General features: G+C 49.3%; 1 protein-coding gene across 7 annotated transcripts in view; it reads right to left on the bottom strand.

The window, feature by feature from the left end:
- Window positions 1–19085, bottom strand: part of Ttc7b (tetratricopeptide repeat domain 7B) — a 275916-nt gene that overhangs the window by 87014 nt on the left and 169817 nt on the right. For all 7 annotated transcript variants that reach the window (XM_035445975.1, XM_035445976.1, XM_035445977.1 and 4 more), the window contains 2 exons: window positions 17490–17630; window positions 9636–9838 (listed from right to left, as the gene is read on the bottom strand). In XM_035445975.1, coding sequence (XP_035301866.1) covers window positions 9636–9838; window positions 17490–17630 — 344 coding nt within the window. The remainder of the gene's footprint in view (window positions 1–9635; window positions 9839–17489; window positions 17631–19085) is intronic.

Raw genomic sequence — 19085 nt, 5'->3', positions numbered from 1 at the left:
GCAGCTTCTGAGGAGGTGCCTGGACTGGGCCAGGACTGTGTCTATATCCATGAGGGCAGACAAGAGGTTGGCATGATTGCTTCTGTACTACAGAGGAAGATGGCATGTCCCAGTCACACATATCTCTAGTATGTGTCAGAGCTAGATTCTAGATGTTGCTGCTTCTGCTCCAAACTGTGCACTTGCAGGCACCACTAATCCTGGCCCTGGCCCAGGTAGTCCTGCAGTTCCTCTCCTGGCTTCCTTCAGCCCCACTTCTACTCAGAGGGCAGGTGTACTGTCTGCTCTGTGCCGCCGCATCTTCTGTACACGGATCTGAGGCGGAGCCTCGAGTGCTCTTCACTACCCACTGTTCTCATGTCTCTCTGCTTCCCTCCTTCATAACAATTCCCCATCTGGCCCACGAGTGCAAGCGATATGCCAGCTAAAATGGCTCTCTGAAAGAAAAAAGCCCAGACTTGTGGCACTTACCATTTCCCACAGTTTAAGTCCTCCTACTAAGACTGACTGCGTGCCACCCACACGAGCTTGCTGCAGTGGCTTGCAGTTAGAGGAAAAGGCTATGCTTGTTGCACCCAGCATGCACTGTGGCAAGAGGGCCCAGCACTGGGTAAGTGGGACCCGTCCCCTTCCAAATGCAGTTCAACTGCTGGCTTGCCTCTAGGTGACACTAGACCCAACAGACACCAATATCAGTGTCCAAACGATGCTGCAGTCTTGAGGGTGGAGGGAAACAGCACAAAAACCCAATTTTCTTCAGCACTGAGAATACAGAGGGGTCCAGGGTGCAATTTCTCTAGCACTGGGCAGCTCCTGTAGGGGGCCCCAGGCTCTATGGTGTCTCCCCAGGAATGTATCACCCTGGAAACATGGCTAACCCCTCTATGCAGCGTCCAGCTGGTTGCCAGCAACATGGCCTTCTGAGCCTGACTTCCCTATAGTTACTTCTTAGCAGTCAGCTGTGGCCCTGTTATGCTTGCTGGTGGGGATGCAGGCATCTGAGTGAGGCAGTGGTGACTGGGGGTGGGGTGGGGGTTGCTGCCAGCAGAAAGCTGGTGACTGTAGCTGACTCTTCAATCAAAGGCAAAAGTGTATTTGCTGCCTTTGAATAAGGCACAATCGGCAGGTGAAGAATTTAACAGCTTGTGGGAGTTCTAATTAGAGAGCCAATTATAACTTGCTTGACCTGCCTTGCTTTGAAAGGCCTGGAAGCACGCCTGTTGTCCTTTTGCTTCTAGTTTGTTCTGTGAGGTCTCTGCAGGGACCTTTCGCTTGAGCTTTGGTTCTAGCCCTATGCACCTGTCTGGATCTGAGGATTGAGCTCAGGTCATGAGGCTTGGTGGCACGCACCTACCGAGCCATCTCACTAGTCTGCTAACATTCTCCTCCATTGGCTTAACTCATCTATTTGGGGGAAGGGTGAGAATTTATTATAAAGGAACAGGCATTGTGACATTTCACCCCTAAATACTCTCTAAAACTTAAGGATGTTTTCTTGTTACCACTTGAGCATGTCAGACTCATCTTTCAATAGTACCACCAGAAGTGATGCAGCTGTCACTGTCATCCACCTTGTTCTTGCCTGGCCACTGCCAAGATTAAGAAGCTGTGATGGGGATGCTAAGTCTGCAGTTCATTCAACTCACTGGTGAGGGTCAGGTCTGAAGGCACATAGCTTCACTTGTCCACTTTGGACTCACATCTGCTATTAGAAGAGACCTTCCCAAGAGAGATGTCCTCCCAAAAAAGCTTTGGGCCTAAAAGTTTTAAGTCTCTTTTGCAAATCTAGAAAACAAGTGGAGCTGATATGGTCTGAAAAGAGCCCATAGCACTCAGTGGGGGAGTTTAGAGTCAGCCCCAATATTGGGAAAGTAATTAGGCACAAGATGGGTTTGAGACTAGTAGTCCAGCAAGTCCCAAAGGCCACTTTCTCATGGTGGCAGCCAAATCATCAATCTGTGTTCAAAGGCAAGCAATGAAATGGCGAGGGCTGCGAATGAGAGCATCAGGACTATGACCCAGGACCTGGGAATATGGAACAGAGTTGAGATCAGTACATGAAGACACAGACCAACCCAGGCAAGGAACTCCGAATCTGGCCCGAGCCAGGAAGGCTTCCTGTATGTGGCAGGAAGGCAGAGGAGCCTCACTGTCATGGTGTACAGGAGCAGTGAGATAGAATCTCTAAGAATAAATGGTATGGGTAGGATATGACAGATTTGAAAAAACGTAGGTCATACTTAGTGCTGAGACTGAACTTGGCTGTCAGTAACTGGTCACCTTAGACTCCAGAGCAAAGATCAGAAGTAAGCACAGCACTGACATTTCCCTTTGGCTAATGTGAAGAAGGCCCCACACAGTTTGCATTTCCGAGCCTGTCCTGGGTCTGTGATTATGGTCCCTAGGAAGAGCCAGATCACCTGATACACTTCTCCCTGGCCAGTAAAGAGACAAGTGTGGTTGGGTTGGTGGGCCTTTCTCCAAAACTGTCCATGGAGGAAGTCCCTGCTCCTAAGGGATGCTTGGACTGGAGGATCGGGGTAGGGGCAGCAGGGCTGTAGCCAGACAGGAGCCAAGTGATAAACAGCAGGTTCTCTATTCCCAAGGAGGACACAGGTACCTAGCATCCAGAGACTAAAAATGAGTAATTAAAAAAAGGAATTTAAGAATCTTGAAGATAGAGCTGATGTCACAGAAATGCCATTTCCCTGGTTCTCTCCATCACTTCTGACTTTTGCTGCTCTACCCATGTGCTGAGCATGCCTCTTGGATATGCCCTGGCATCTTGTGCTGGACTAGCTGTTTCTAGAGCTGTCACCTGCTCCCAAACCAGATTCAACCTCCCCCCCCCCAATAGGGGAACCCATTCAAAGAGCAACACAAAGACTCCAATGCCCTGGTCAGGGGCCATGGCTGCTCTCTCAAGAGGAGGTGTCCTACTCATAGCCATGTAAGGCCATTACCAGACCTGTGACTTACACCTAGGGGTGGCAGTGTGGTCACCACTCATCCTCTACTGAACCTATACAGTAACACATGTGGGAACTACAGCCACTCCATCTACATGATAAAATGGAAATTTATAAGTGATACATAGTTCAATTTTCAGCATTTGCATAGCACACTCAAGGTCCTCGGTTCAACAATAAAAACACCCAGTCCCCAAAAATTCAACCCAAATCAAACCAAGCAAAACCCTCAAATAACAAAAGAAAAGAAAAGAAAAGAAAAGAAAAGAAAACAAATGGCCCCAAAGCTGGGACCTGGCAGCTACTCCAATGCCAGATGTCACTGAGGCTCCAGATTCCTACATGAGGAGACCAACATAGTGTGCTCCCCTTTTGTCCTGGCTTGCTCTAATTTACAGGGCAGATCACTGAGAGCTGTTTTCCCCTCCAGTCTGCATTTCACTAAATATTGTGTTAAGGATATGACATATAACCTTCCAAATTACACTGTATAGAAAAAGTGAGATTTAGTTTTAAGCACTACTTGTTGACAAGGCCTTACAACGCTGAAGTAGCTAAAGTGCCATGTGGACAATTACAAAGAATGAAGATGCAACACACAGCAAAGACGGCCCATCGGCTAGAATGCAGCACTCTCCCCTCTCTGGACGGGTCTAACTCACAGGCCTTCAGAGAAACAGTTGCTCTCCCTAATTTTCAAAGCAGCTTTCTAATTCTAAAAGACAAAAGACAATTAACAGATGAAAGAGCCTTCAGAGTGCACTGATGGGGCAGTTTTGCTGTCCTTCTTTCTGTGCATGGGAAGGAAGCTGACACTGGATAACAGGAGGAGGCCTTCATGCACCTCTCCAGCAGCATACCTGTGCCTGGGTCTTAGGAAGGAGTGGACACATCCCCAGGAGAAATGGGAGTACAGATGGTAACCCCGGGCTGTGTCAATGTCACAGGGCCCTCGGCAGGCTGATGGGACGATCAGACCAATGCAGGAGCACAGGCTTCCAGGCCCTACAGTCCTGGCCTCTCTAAGCCATCTTTCTACCCTCCAGGGACATGTTGGTGGACATACTTTCGCCTAATAAACTATGAGACACAGCAACTTCCTCTGGCTCAAAGATGGAGGGAGCAAAACCCCACGTTTCGTGATGCCTATGTCAGCTACCTTACCAAGAGGGTCCTCCTCTTGGCCTCCATTCAGCCCTCTTCCCCAGCCCCAGTCACCATGCTCCAAGGAAGTGCTTTCACACAGTAAATAGTCCTGAAAGCTTGAAGCCAGTTTAAGAGGGCTCTGACATCAGCAGAGACTCCATTATCTCAGAACAGTGTATGTGGACAGTTTTATTTTGATGGAACATTTTAAGAACTGTTCAAAGACCTGAAAATGTAGGTATAACGCCGATGACACGTCTCAGAAAGCTTTATGTTGTAGAGCCTGCCATTCACGTAGGACAGTATGGGATATTCCCAGCACCTTAATCAATTCCTGCCACTAACACACTCCCTCTGGAGGTTTTTTTGTTTTGTTTAGTTTTTTGAGATGGTTTCTCTATGTCATAGCCCCAGCTATCCTGGAACTCATTCTGTAGACTAGGCTGGCCTTGAACTCACAGAGATCCACCTGCCTCTGCCTCCTGAGTGCTGGGATTAAAAGCATGTGCCACCACAGCCCAGCTCCCTCTGCCAGTCCAGAGCCTATGCTTCAGAGACCATGAGAGCCAGCCTGTGTATGAGTCCTTTAGCCTGAAGGCATCTTTGTCCAACTATGAGGGGTAATTGTCTCACAGTCCCTCCCCAGAAGACAAACATGGTATGCCAGGCTCCAGACAAAAGCTAGTTATGACACACCCCCGATAGAAATCCAAAGTGTGCCCTTCCACCAAGCAGCGACCTGCAAGCAGCTGCAGGTGGCTGGGCTTCATCCCATCCCTTCCCCTCTCAGACTGTTATCTCTTCTTCCTCTGGGGATGCCTGATCTCTGAGGGCTGCTCATTCCTCTGGAGGGTAGGCTGGTCCTTCCTGTTTGCTGTTTCTGCCAGAGGTGAAGAACGTTGGGGGCGGTGTTGGTGAGAACAGGAGGTAGAAAGGATCAGGCAGGGACCTTGAACGCAGGCAGTTCTAGGGCAGGTCTTGGTCAGAAGCTGGGAATGGTCTTGTTTCTTTCTGCCTTGGCTAGAGGGAACTTGGTTCCTCTCTGATTTTTTTTTGCTATCTTTCTTTCTTTTTACGTAACCTAAATGAGCACCCCTGCCTGGAAGCTGTTTGTGAGGATGTAGCTGAAGCTGAGAGGCAGTGAGCATCTCATTGGTGGACTGAGCAGACGGACCAGCTCATCTCCCCATGCCTCACCCCACCTTCTTTCACAAGGCCCCCAGACTAAGCAGCTTTATTTATGGTACCTCATTTTCCAGGACTCACTCCTACTACACTGAAGCTCTGCCTTCTTTTTCTTAAATTCCCAACTATAACCTCATGAAGCTAAGCTTGCCCTCCTGTTGTCTGTGAATGCCACTGAGTTCCAGAGACAAAGGACCTGGTGTTTTGGTGGCTGTTGATTTGTTCAGAGCTCTAGCATCCTGTTATGTTCATTTGAGATGAGAGAGAAAGGCTTTGCTGCTCTCAGACTCCATGGTGTCACCCCTGCTGGCCCTTGCTGTGGCTCTCTGCACTGCCTCCTCCTGATGCCTTCCTGTGCTCTGGGCATCTCGGCTCCCCTCCCTCTTCCTCTCCCCCTCCCCACCCCCACACTGTCTACTCCACCAGACCTTGGATGAGCCCCACATCTGCTCCTGTTTTCTACCTTCTCCTCACCCTGTCAAGCTCAGCAGAGGCAGGCCCAGGCCTCCTGTTGCCACTCACGATGCCTGCCTGTTGCCCAGCAACACCTTCCCTTCTGGTCTTAATGACTCCCCTCCTCACAGCCCTCCTGGCTGCCTTCCACCTTTGCTTCAGAAAGTCCTCGTCCTTCTCTTACACATTGCCCTCAAAAGCCCAGCCTGATGTGGCCAGAGAGCAGCCAGATGTCCCTATTTGTAGATCTTGTTCCTGTCCTGGTAATTGTGTCCTTGGATGCTCCCAGTCTCTATGCCTGTCCTTGGCCTGCAAAGTCTAGCCCAGGCAGAGTGTCTTCTCCCTGAGGCCACCACTGGCCACCACTGTGCACCTTCTTCTCTTTTCCCTCCACAGAATGACTGCTCTGGGAAAAGCTGGCCCATGTTTCATTAATGCACTGCCGGTACTGCGAGCTAAAGGACTTTTAACATAGCCAGCAAATAAATGCAAATTTATACATTTATGCAATCTAACATTGAAAACATTCCTTTAGGTTTTCTGGGGGAAAAGTCTGATCACTCTGAGAATTCCTCCACAGATTTGCAATTCCTTGTCACTTGAACTTATTGTTTGCTTAATACCTGTCCACACTCAGTCCCTGCCTCCTGGCCTGGGCTAATGACTACCAGACAACACCTTTGTTCTTTTCTTCTTTTGCACCATATATGAAGTGAAACACATAGATGAAGGCTGTAACTGTTAGGAAATTATCCATTTCCCTTGGGTTTAATTTACATTTACCCACTTTCTCTTATCAATAAGACGTGCCTTATCTTTGCTTTTGAACAAAGCAAACACATTTGCATTCTGCATAAAGTGGCCATGTGCCACTCACATCCCTAGAAGTTAGGGAGGCATTATCCTGAGTGCAAGCCCAGCCAGACTCCTGCCTGTGCCCTGCGGTTCTCTGCAGCCTCTACGAGCTGCCAGTCTCCACCTGTGTCAGGCAACATGGCATCCTGCTTTCTGGACAACTCCTGGAGACCACCTTTCAGCTGTTCGGCTCTTCTTTCTGAGCACTGGGGCTGCCATGGACAAACTTTCTGTCCTTAGGTTTTCCCTGTGACCATGGTCTGCCTCCCATGGTTCCGTATCCTGAGACCTTCTCAGTTCCTTTTCTGATGGTTTCTGGTCTGTGCTCTTCCACCTGTTACTTCTGGATCCTTTTGGGCTCTGATGTGGCATGGAGTGGTGTGCCTTGGCCTCCTGGCTGCTCTTACTCTCTTCTGGGTACCAGGAAACTCAGCACTCATCATTGTTTCTGCCTCTTGCTGCCCCCAAAACCCAGAGCCTCATCTATTCCCCAGATTTCTGCACTCTGCTTTCAAGGAACTCAGGGGCTCACAGACTAGCCTGGTTCCTGGGATGCTGAAGACATCTGTGAGTCAACAAAAGGGTTTGGGATCGCTTGTGTGGTTAGCCTTTAAGAGCAACTGGTGCTAACATTTCCCCTAGTTATGTAGATGAAGAAACTGAGGCACAAGGAGAGGAGTATCTGCCTCAAAGCCCCAAAAGGCAATGAGTAACAGTACCGGGAATCTAGCCCAGGCCTGTCCAAAACCCCTGCCTGGCCTTGCAATAAACTGTGAGTCAACTTCTTGATCTCTAAGACACTGAAAAGCTGCCTTGCTTTATGCAGATGGATCAAGGTCTTGATCTTTCAATGCTGAAGATGCATGGGTTTCAAAGACTCTCTGCAAGCACTAGAAGACCCAGCACTCCAGAAGGAAGACCTGCCCTTGTCTGTGGCAGGGCGAGGGGAAAACGCTGGCCAGGGAGCATCATGCCCAAGATCAGCAGGGAGGAGCTCTGCAAGCTCTTTGGATCCCTGAGCACAGGCACTGGGCAGAGCCACCGAGCAGGGGAAGCTGAACTGCCCCAAATGTGCAAGCTGGCTGCTCCCAGCCTGTCTTCAATCTGGGAGGTTTCTGAAGACATTAGGATATACAGAGAAAGGCCTTGTGGCTCTGTGATTACTACATGCTCCCCCTGGCAAGACCACAAAGGTGGAGGGTGTCTCCCAGCCTGGTGAGGCTCAGAGGCCTGTCTCATGTCCCCTGTGCTGGCCACCTGGCTGGCCTCTCATAAGGGAAACCACTTGTCAGGAGCAGGGGGCTTGAAGAGCTCTAGGGAAAACAGAAACCTCTCCCAGGTGACTTTCCTATTGATCTTTTGTCTCAAGTGTTCTCCCTGGGGATGAACAAGAACATTCCTCTGAATAATTCATAGGCCCTGAGATAGGAGCAGCTACTTCTTTTTAATAAGACTGGGCACTTTGTGTTTAATTCTTCTGCAACAATCTACCAAAGGCTGGGAGACCAGAAAAGCTCTTAACACATTCCGCTTTCAACAGTGAGACAAAAATTAAAAGCCAGGTAATACCTTTAATCAAACAGACTAATGTTTGGCTAATAAGTGAAATTATTTATAAAGCTGCATCAAGTTAGAGTGCTAATGAAAGGAATCCTGGAAAAAAGCGAGTGACTGCAAACATTACAAGGCTGGATTCATTTTGGAAACTGAAAATGGTGGCCACTGGTTTTCTACTTAATGAACACCTACTAGGCACCAGGAACTCTGCTGGGCTTGTTTGTTTAGTTCTCACTTCACACAGCCCACCAGGGTAAACAGCAGCCCAGATCACAGAAGTGCCAAAGTTCCAGGTTCAGGTTGAGAACTAACCCTCAGGTGCAAGCTCCCCTCACACACAGAATTTTTACAGCGTAGTCCTCTACACTGTCCAGAACTGATGAGAAACGGCGAGAGAGTGAAAGCTTTGGGACCCTTCTGAGCACATCTGATGGAACAGTTACAAAACCACACCCTCTCAGTCTAGGCACACAGCCAGTCTAACAGGACTTCTTGCAAAAAAGGACATGGAGGCACAGAAAGCTTCTGGGCCCTTCTTGGAGTTAAAGAGAGTGAGGCACCCACCACTGGGACCTGATCTCTGTCCCCAGATTCTGTGACCAGTGCCTTGATCCCATCCCACACATGTTTTTCTGATGATGGCCATGAGTTCCCCAGGGCCACAGACGTGAAAGACACCTATCTCACCTTTCCTGCAAGGCTGTCCTCTTTCCTGTGGGCTATGACATGAGAGAGGCCCTCTGCTAAGAACCAAATGAGCTCAGAACCAGAGCTTGGCAGAGGAGGCCCTGTTGCCTTCCACCAGCTCAGAACCCAACACAGACCTCTGTGTTCAGTCAGAATCCCACCAGGAAGGAGATGCAGACGGGATGCTCTGTTGGGGAGGGCAACCCATACACATCTTTGATGGCCACAACCTTCTGGAATGACACCAAGATGGCAAGTGGTCTACTCTAAGGCCTCTCAAAGATGGCTTATCCCCAGGGGTGGAGGTAGCAGGGCAATGTACTCCTCTATGCAACATGGGTATCCCTCCTTTGTATAATGGGATGCTCCCTACTGGCCAGGATCCTGGAAACAAACTGGAACCTCCAGCTCCCTCAGTGTAAGCGACCTTTGAAGTCTCTGGTATGTATATTTCCTTAAGGTGACTGCTGCAAGCAATGCACAGGCCCAGACAGCAATGATGGAGACCGACACTTAAGATTGTCCTTGCCACAGGGTGATTTGGATTGCTGACCCAATTGCCCCATTGCACCTAGTAGGACCTTGGGTGAGACATTGTGGCTGGTTAATGCCACCTCTCAAGGTATCACAGGAACTGCCTGGCTTCGTGCCATGTTGTATTTCAACAGGCTAACTGTATTTGGCCTTGGGAACCAGTAGGCATGAGGGTTGTAGGCTACATGCTGTTTCCAAGGAGAGCCCCAATCCAGGAAATGGGAACCCTGGCCTTGGCCTCAGACTTACCAGTCGCTGCATGCTCTTCACGTGGGTGGGGCTGATGGATAAGGCTTCTTCATACCACCGCCGGGCCTCATCGAAGTTTCCTCGGAGCTCAGCAACCTGGCCTCGCATGTATAGCACATTGTGCGACATTGGGAAGAGGTTGGCAGCTTCCTGGATACAGGCTGTGGCTTCAGCAGGCTTCCCAATGCCAATGTAGACCTCAGCTGTCAGGGAAGAGCAGAGAACAGATGCTCTCCTGGACCACTGCCCTCAGAGACCCTGTGGCGGCTGGTATTCTGGCAGGGCCCACAGCCAGCTGTTCCCCTACCCCGCTGGACATGGCCATAGGCCAACAGTCTTTTGTGCCCACTTGTGCCCAGGTCACCTGTGCTTTGGTCCTTGAAGGGCAGACATATGTCATTAACAAACTGACAACAGTGAGGTCGGCCTGGGCTCTGCCCCAACCTCTGAAGACAGTCATCCCAGGGCCTACTTCATGCTCATCAGCATTAGGACAGAAGCTGCTCTTGGCTCTGCTCATCACAGAGGAAGGGCTGACATGAGCACAGGACAAGGGGACCACAGCCCCCACACAGAGCAGTGGCTCTGCCCTCTGGAGCTTGCTTTTCTGAGACTAAAATCATGACAAAAGGGCTTTTGGGGGCATGGTACATCCAGAAGGGGTCTCCTTTATGAAACTCGAAGGAGCAGTCTGTTAGAGACGGCCCTGAGAACTGAACTTGGATTAGGCGCTGGCAGATACATCTTTCAAGTCACCTGTGTGTGGCAGGCAGCACTTGATGAGATACAGCACCGACTATTCCTTGTCACTTGGGACAAGTCAACAGGCAGACAGAGGTAGTAGTGTCTGATCCCCCCAGACTTTCTTTTACCTCAGACTCCCTGGAGAGGGACGCCATAGAGGGAAGGGATGTGTTAGCAGGATGCACACAGGGGTCTGGGGTGCAAAAGGTGCTGAGCACATGCCTGCTATGTTCCCTGGAATTTCTCTGTCATACAAAATTCAAGCCATCAGGGCCCAGGAAACTCCATCCTCCTCAGCCCTCATTTCACTAGTGTTTTGCTCTGTCTGGGGAGGGGTCAGCATGAGTGGAGGAAGAGATTCTGTTGTAGTATTGCCTCACCCTCTGCCTTTCTGGGGCAGACCCCAATGATGGGCCCTGAAGTCCCCAAGCTGAGCATAGCCCAGGTCCTGCCCTCATTGATGGCCTAGCCAAATAAATGTCTTTGCCAGGGCCTTAACCACACAGCTTCCATTTGTCTCAGAGTCTCTGCCTGGCGATACCAGTCCGTCAAGAGCCATTCCTTTCCAGGGGTTCAGTGGGAGAGTGAGACACGCTCCTCATCCCACCAGTGAGACACTTCACCCTTTCTAGGCCACGACCCAGCTGATCTGACTCAGGGACTTTCTCGTGTGGAGTCACTCACTTGGAGACCTTGACTCATCAATATGAGGAGCCAGAAGGCTGCAAGGCAGAGTCTCTTCCTGCCACCACACTGACAAGCTATGTTCTCTGCACCCACCCACTCTGCACCCTGTGCTGGGTCTGAGCACCCCCACCCAGCTCTCTGGCTGTCTGAAGAATTCTGTACCTCCACACAACTCCTGTCTTTAGGACGCTGAAGTTCTTTACTGGGTTATCCACATTGTCATCAACATCGATACCAGCCATTTTGCACACCCCGATCTTTCTCATTCCACTGCCTCCCCAGCTCCCCTGTGCTGATCCACAGGGATTCTTTGTGCAAGGATGCTGCACTCTGGCTGCCTACACTTCCCGTCATCCAATCTGCACCCCTGGCAGATGGTTTGCAGCCCAACACTCCACTAGCACTGATCTTGTCTGGACCCCCAGCAATTCCCTCCCTGCAGATCCCCTGGATAACTTGTCTTTAGTGTCCCACACAGCCTCCTTCAGAAGAGTTCTTCCTGGCCTGGGGAGATGGTTCAGTGGGTGAGCATGCGGACCCCGGTTCAGATCCTCAGGGCCCATGTAAAAAGTCAGGTATGATTGTGTGTGTCCTTAAGCCCAGCTCTTGGGTGGGTTAGAGACAAGAAGACCACTGACTGGGGCTTGCTGGCTTGCCAGCCTAACCAATAATGGTAGATTTCAGGTTTGGTGAGACCCTGTCAAGAAAGCAAAGTAGACGGCTACAGAGAAGATACCAGAAGCCTCTTGTGGTCTCCACACACCAGCACACACATGCATATACACAGCACACACAGGCACAGACCTCACTCTCTCACACAGACATGCGTATGTGATTAGTTTTTGCTGCATGCTGAGCATGTCACTGTGTGATCTAGTGGGACTGTTCCAACTTCCTCATTTGCTCAGTGGGATGAGAAATAACTTGCCTGTGTCCCACTGCTAGCATGAGTGGAAGTCGGAGTTATATGTGTGCTGCAGACAAACCTGTAAATACTCTATCATAGACCTACACCCGCAATCCTTACCTTACTTTTTTTTTTAAGACTCTCACTAAATCACCAGGATGGTTTTGAACCAACTTCACAGCCCAGACAGGCCTGAATTTGCTTTTGTCAGTTACTGTCTCAGCAATGAGATAAATAACAAACACACACTCGGAACTCCCCTCCTTGGCCTCCACCCTGGCTGCCTTCTGTCCGTTCCACACTTACTTGGAGGGATCTCCTAAAACCCTAATGGGACCTCCTAGCTTTTCAGGGCTTCTAGGCTGGAGTTCACATATCTAATGTGGCTACTGGAAACAGTCTATTGCATGATCTGACTCTGGCCACAGGACTCGCTGCCTCCCCTTGGGTCCTATAACTGCACCATCTTTAAGTTTCATGCCAAAGTCTTTCGCCTCTCAGAGCTCATGTTACAGACAGGACTCTCTCGAGCTGTGCCATGCAGGGTGGTGAGGCTCCTCTCTCCATTGTTCCTGAGCAGTGCTAACCAAACTTCTGGGCTCTGCTCTATTGCTTCCTGCATCTTGCTTTGGCAAGACCTCTTGTTTCCAGGGGTCACAGGAGTTGCACTGTTTGTTCCTGACACTTGGCACATGGAAGTCACTGGCTTCTGCAACTGTTGTTCTGCATCTGCAGACCCTAGGAAGGCAGGGACTGAGTGTCTGTCTCGATGACCACTGCACTGCAGAGCTTGGCACACAACCAGACACTTGACAATGTTACAGGGAACGAGTGAAGGTCTGAGCAGGGATGCGGGCTGCACAGGTTGGTTCTGAATTTGGCCTCCCAACATGGGAGCCTTGCAACCTAAGACAAGTGACCTGGCAGCTCAGCCTCAGTTATGAGGGGAACTCAAGTCACAACACAGAGCTCTTGGCACAGTATCTGAACCATGTGTTGTGCTTGGTAAGTGCCAGCTATACGAAAGGTAAAGACTATTAACCAAACCCCCAGAGATGGAAAAGAGGCTGATGGGGCAGGGCTGGTCCCCAGTACTCTGTGTCCAAGACACCCTTGTGTAATGGCCTATATACCATGTGTCTAGGAACTGACTTCATTTCTTTATGGTGGACAAACTGCAGTTGCCTCTAGATTCTCTGCCTGATGCAATCTCATGGTGGCTGAGAAACTCTGAGGAGGGGAAAGGGTCAGGCTCAGGAAATTGTGATAGTATCACAGCTTCAAATTCCCAGCAGAAATCAGAAAATCTGATCTTGCACATCTAAGAATAGCTGCTGGTTTCGGCTGTGAGAGGTGCCAAAGTAAAAGCTATAATTATTAGTAAGTAACAAGCAGAAATTAACCACCTACTGCAAAGGCATTTTTAGCTGCCATCCCACTGTGGGTACCCAGAAGCTGCCTGGCTAGGAAAGGGTCTGGCTGCGCTCTGAATTCCTGGAGCTGTCTGACTTTCCACGGACAATGAGGCCTGCTGAGTGTGGGAGATAGGGTTCACTCAGCTCCAGAGGGTCTATGCTGAGGTGTCTCTGTGAGGTGTCACCATTGTATTCTAGCTCTCGCTTCTGCCCTGGGAAGACTGTGCCATGCTCACAGCTGTCTAGTGGGGTTTCCCTGCTGCAAGGCAGGGGGTGCCTCCCTCCTGCCCTTCTCTGTGGGAGACTGAGTACAAACGATGCCATAAGACTCTTGACACTTTCAGGGAAAAAGCAAGAGCTGGGGCGCTGCTTTCTAAGTATCATGGGAGACTCACATGCTATAAGAAAAGATGATTAAATATAATCCTCGGGGTCAGGGGCAAATACAAGAAAACAGAAGGAATGGGAAGTGGCTCAATCGGCAAAGTGTTTGTCTTATAAGCCTGAGTACCTGAGTTTAACTCCCAGGAAACAGCCACACATGACGGCATGCTGGTAGCATCCCAGCACTGGGAGGCAGAGAAAGGGAGATTCCTGGAATTCCCTGGCCTAACTCAGTGAGTCCAGGCTTGTGAGGGAGCCTGCCTCAAACAGACAAACAGACAAACAGAGAAACAACAAGGTATGTAGAATGATAGCCAAGGTTGTCCTCTAGCTTCCATGTGCACTCGGACATGTGCCACTCACACACACACACACACACACACACACACACACACACACACACACGTACACACACACAACACAATTTCTTCAACACATTATAAGTGACTTATGAGTGAAAAGGACATGCTTGATACTAAGAAGATAAGTGGGCAAAAGCCCCAAGCAGCCACTGAAAGCACCACCTTTCATGCATCTACTGGCCAAGACCCAGGGTTTTGAGAATGCTCGGTATTGGCAAGGAGGTAAGAAAATAGAGTCATATCCCATTGACTGGAATAGAAATTGGAACAGCTCTGTGGGAGGTCACATGACTACATTTATCCAAATTTAAGAGTGTACACCATTTGACCCATCAGATCCCCTCTCTGGAGCTGACCTTAGAGACACAGAACAACGACAATCAGTATACTTACTGAAATGCTGTCTCTAATGCACCTCATTAAGAAATGATGCAGACGCTAACCCACAGCACACTGCTGACACCATGATGCTTCTTACCAAGGAATTATATTGCATAGCTGTAAGACGTGTAAGTCAGCACTACACGATCTGACACACAATGACCTCTCAGACACTGGAAAAGGACATGGGAAGGGAGAGGGGCAACAGGGACAAAGGACAGAACTGGTAAAACCTCTGGAAGGTTCCAGAACTAGCACCAGTGTCTGCAGCAGGTGACTGAGGCCCAGGGACAAGGGGAACCTTCCCACTTTACATCTTTCCCACCTGTTCAGTGTGTACCATGCAAGTGTGTTACCTGCAATTACTTAAAGAAATTTGTGTCATTGGTTTAACCAACAAAAGAACAACAGGCACAGCCCAGGCCTGTTGACTATCAGGGGTCCTAGTGAAGTCTGTGGCCCCGGGCTCAGGGTTCCCAAGAGGAAAAAGGAGGTGTGAGGGGAGAGGGTGCCCACCACCCAGGAAGAGAAGGGCCTTCTATAATCAAGCATTCCTCATTTTGTGCCCCAGCTGACCTGGTCCTGGAGGCTCAAAAGTCATGCTCACAGTTTCCTTGCCATCAGAAATACAGCCCAGAAACCCCGATACAGATGACTGGAACCTGGTATTGTCTCAGAGAGAACTTTCTTTCCTGAGAGACTCAAATGCAGGGCCACCGCCACCACAGGCTCCAGTAACAAGATCCGCTACTCTCACTTCACTGGGAAAACCAAGAAGGTAAGAACAGGCCTGCAAACACCACAGAAACAGCACAGCTTTGGAAGTCAGGCCCTGATTGGCTCGCTAGACCCCGCAGAATGTATAGGATTTGGAATTGTTAGAGCTGACAATGGATGTCACCTGGTCTCCATGAACTGTCAAAAGGGAGGTGACTTATTTTACTTCTCAGAGCAGTCAGGCACAAGCCATGCAGGGTGAAGCCCACAGTTCAGGAGGAGGTGCCCATTTTCTTCTCCTGTCACTCCTTAAGGACCATGCAGACAGGGAAGAGTCGGCAGTGCACAAATGCTGAGACTCTGCTTGGCTTCATCCACCCACGAGACACACTCTGCTCACTGCATGTACACATGTGCATCTGCCCAGAGGCTGGAAGGCAAGATTAGCATCTGCTTTCCATAGTTCCATCCCAGTGGCCACACCCAGGAACTAGTAACAAGGCCATTATTCTGAGCCACTGCAATGAAATTGAAAAGTTGCTCTGAATGCAGTCTTTGTCGTCATGCTCTTCACTACTCTAGTAACAGCTGTAAAATTTGCTTCCCAGAAGTCATGGAGGGCCATGCAATCAGGGGCAACAGCCCTGGGCAACTTAGTGGTGGGGGGGACACAGTGGGGTGGGAGGGGATGTCAATACCCTGTAGGCCAAACTTTCTGGCATTTTGTAGTACCCAGCTGTAAGTGCTCTAAGAAAGGCCTGGTAAGGTGGTTCAGTGGGTAAAAGAGCTTTCCATGCAAGCCTGACTATGTGCTCTTCAAAAAACTAGACTTCAAGTCCAATGGGAAAGACAGCTCTCACCAGTGCCAGTTCTGTGTGTCCAGTCAGGCTTTCCTGGTCTGGTCATTAACTAACGCTCTATCCCACTCTATCCTCTGAGATCACTGTCCACACAGGTGACTGAGCAAGATAGTATCAGACTCTTGTGCAGGGACTGGGCTGTTCTGGAAAAAGCTGGGAATGGCCTTCCTGCTGGGTCCTGGCTCTCAGAGGCAGCCTGTCTTGACCTCTTTGGGGAGTGGGTGGAGGAGAAGGAATGATCACACACACATGTATGAATCAGCTTTCTTTTGTACTTAGAAGAATATAATTTGCTAATTTACAGCAGTTATTATGGGTCAATTAAGGATGCTGACACAGACAATGCAGATGGGCAGGTTCTGTGGCTGGCAAGCCAGATCAGCTACGCCTTCACACGTGCGTCTGCTAGTGTGGACACACAAGGTTAGACGTTACACTACTGGCCCAGAGAATGATGGCACGAATAGATGGACAACTTGTGGGCTCTGAGCATGTTCGCTGGTGGTGATGAGGTCAAGAAGGGTCTACCAGGGTCATGCAGATGAGGTGGTAAAACTCGAGAGGAAGGTTACTTTGCACAGAAACAGAAATTATATATATACTAACAGCCATCACTTTCTTGGGAGCTCGACAAGTAAGAAGGGGTTGCTCAAACTTCACATGCTATACTGAACTCTGGGATCTGCAGTTGTGGGCAGCCTGTGCAGCCTGCTACTGCCACATGAACCAGGGCACAGGGGATCATACTTCCTCAGGGCTGCTGCTATTGTTTCTCTCTCTGCAGGCTACCAGGCATGCCTTTGGGGGGACATGGGGACACACATATTGCCCCACCCTGGCTTTGATAAAGGCATCCATGCTGCCAATGCTCCCATTGCCTGGAGATTCGGAGACTGAACGGTGAGATGTGCCCAGCATTGTGCTCCTTGAGCCTAGGAGACAGGTGCTATTCTACCATGTAGATGAGTAAGCTGAGGCCAAGAGGTAAGGCAGAGCTGGGTACTACCCAGCTGGGAAAAAGAACAGCTGGAATTAGCATGGAGATAGCATGGGGTACAGCACTGGCCCCTTTACAGTACAATGACCCCCCCATCCTGCAAATTCCTCAGGGGTCCTCAGTCCAATTTTCTATCAAATGCCTACTCTGGGTCATGTATAGTCATTGTGGAAGGAGGAGAAGATGCAGGGTAGCTCACGGTCCCTGTACAGATGCAATATCGGGTTGGTGCTTGGTCACAAAAGGTTTGAGTTCTCCCCAAGGCTGGGGGGTTCTGGGTAAACAGTTGAACAGGTGCCTGCAAAAGCCAGCAGCCTCAGCTTCAGCCTCAGCAGCAGGTTGTGGGGAAGGATGGGTAGATGAAGGGGCCCATGGGTCAAGGGTTAAGTAAGAGCAGTACCTGCATGGAGCCAGATCTGTGCCAGCGTCATCCAGGGATGCAAAGGACCCTGCTTGGGGGCACTGCTCTGCAGAGATGAGGCCACTTCTGACAGTGCTTGCTCCACTCTTGAGGCTGCTACTGATGTGGCATGGACGGAGCCTGTGGGAGGTTTCGAGACTGTGTTAGGAGTTAAAGGGGGACCACATACCTAATCAATGACCCCCTCCCAAACACAAACACGAGTACGAGAACATACACGCACCCCTCCCCCAGGATGCGAGTTACTGTTCTTACAGAAAACAGGGGCCAGGGCCTTAGTTTCAGCCTGTCTAGCTGATCCTTTAGTCAACACACAGGGCACATGCTATGCTAAGCACTCTCCAGGAGTCAGCCTGGCATGATGTGAGTGCAGCTTGACACACGACAGGGACTCCGGGTTAACAAACAGCATCAGTGATGTACTGCAAGGGGATGCTACAAAACGCCCTGTTGTTAGGGCCCAAAACAAGTAACAGTATGGGTGGCAGCAGGGGAAGGGCATGCTTGTTTCCTAGTCATTCTCAAGACAACCCAACTTCCTATTAATTAGTGCATCCTACCCTTCAAGGGATGGGCAACACCATGGATGGAGAACCAAATTCTATGACTTGACTGAACCCCAGAGAAAGTAGATGCTTGCTTTGTACACAGCAGTTGCCTGTCATTAAATGGGGGCCTGATGACTAGAGCCCACATCCTTAACCAGGAGCTTGCACCCCACTTTCCCCCAACATCCAGTCTTAGAGGCATGGTTCAGAATTGAGAGGAAGGTTCTCTGTCATTTCAATTTAGAACTACTCATATACATATGAATATATATATATACACGTATATATATGTGTGTGTATAATATATATATTATTCACCCATAACATTCCTAATTTATTATTTATCAGGAAGTTCAGCATGGAGACAAACATTGCAACATTGTTAGTGGTAACAACTATCAACTCATGAAATTTACAACAGTGAAAAATATGTAAAGATAAATGCTCACTATTCAAATAAATTAAGTTAATTATATATTGGTTAATACAAAATTGTGAACATAAAAACTATCTCAGTTGGGCTTTGGGATGTGCTATTACTTAGTCACATTACTATTACTGTTAATATTACTACGAATTTTATTTTTCATGGGTTACGTATTTTAAGAGGCTTGGTAAACTAGGCATAGTGTTTCATGCCTCTAATCCCAGCACTCCGGAAGCTGAGACAGGACTGTGAGTTTAAGTCTAGCCTGGGCTAGATAGCAAGACTGTCTCAAAAACCAAGAAAGAAAACAAAAGGAGGCGCTACAGCATCAACTGGCTATCTACATTGTTAACGACTTCACCAAGGTAGAAAGATGGATTCTTCTAAGTACCTCAGATTTCTGATGGGGGTTTGGTGGGCAGAATCCAAAGTCTATGGAAGGAAAGCCATCCTACCTTCCACGGATAAATCCTAGACACACAGGCTTTGGAGGGCTCTGGAGAGGACAGCAGCCCCTTGGTGTTCTCCAGAGAAAGCTGCTGCCCAAGCATAAGGAAATGGATGGCATGATGATACTTCATAGGGAAACCCATGAAGTCT

Source organism: Cricetulus griseus, chromosome 5 (genome assembly GCF_003668045.3).
Source record: "Cricetulus griseus strain 17A/GY chromosome 5, alternate assembly CriGri-PICRH-1.0, whole genome shotgun sequence".
Lineage (NCBI taxonomy): Eukaryota > Metazoa > Chordata > Mammalia > Rodentia > Cricetidae > Cricetulus > Cricetulus griseus.
The sequence above is the reverse complement of the archived record's forward strand: the minus strand, read 5'-3'. Positions and strand labels throughout refer to the sequence as shown.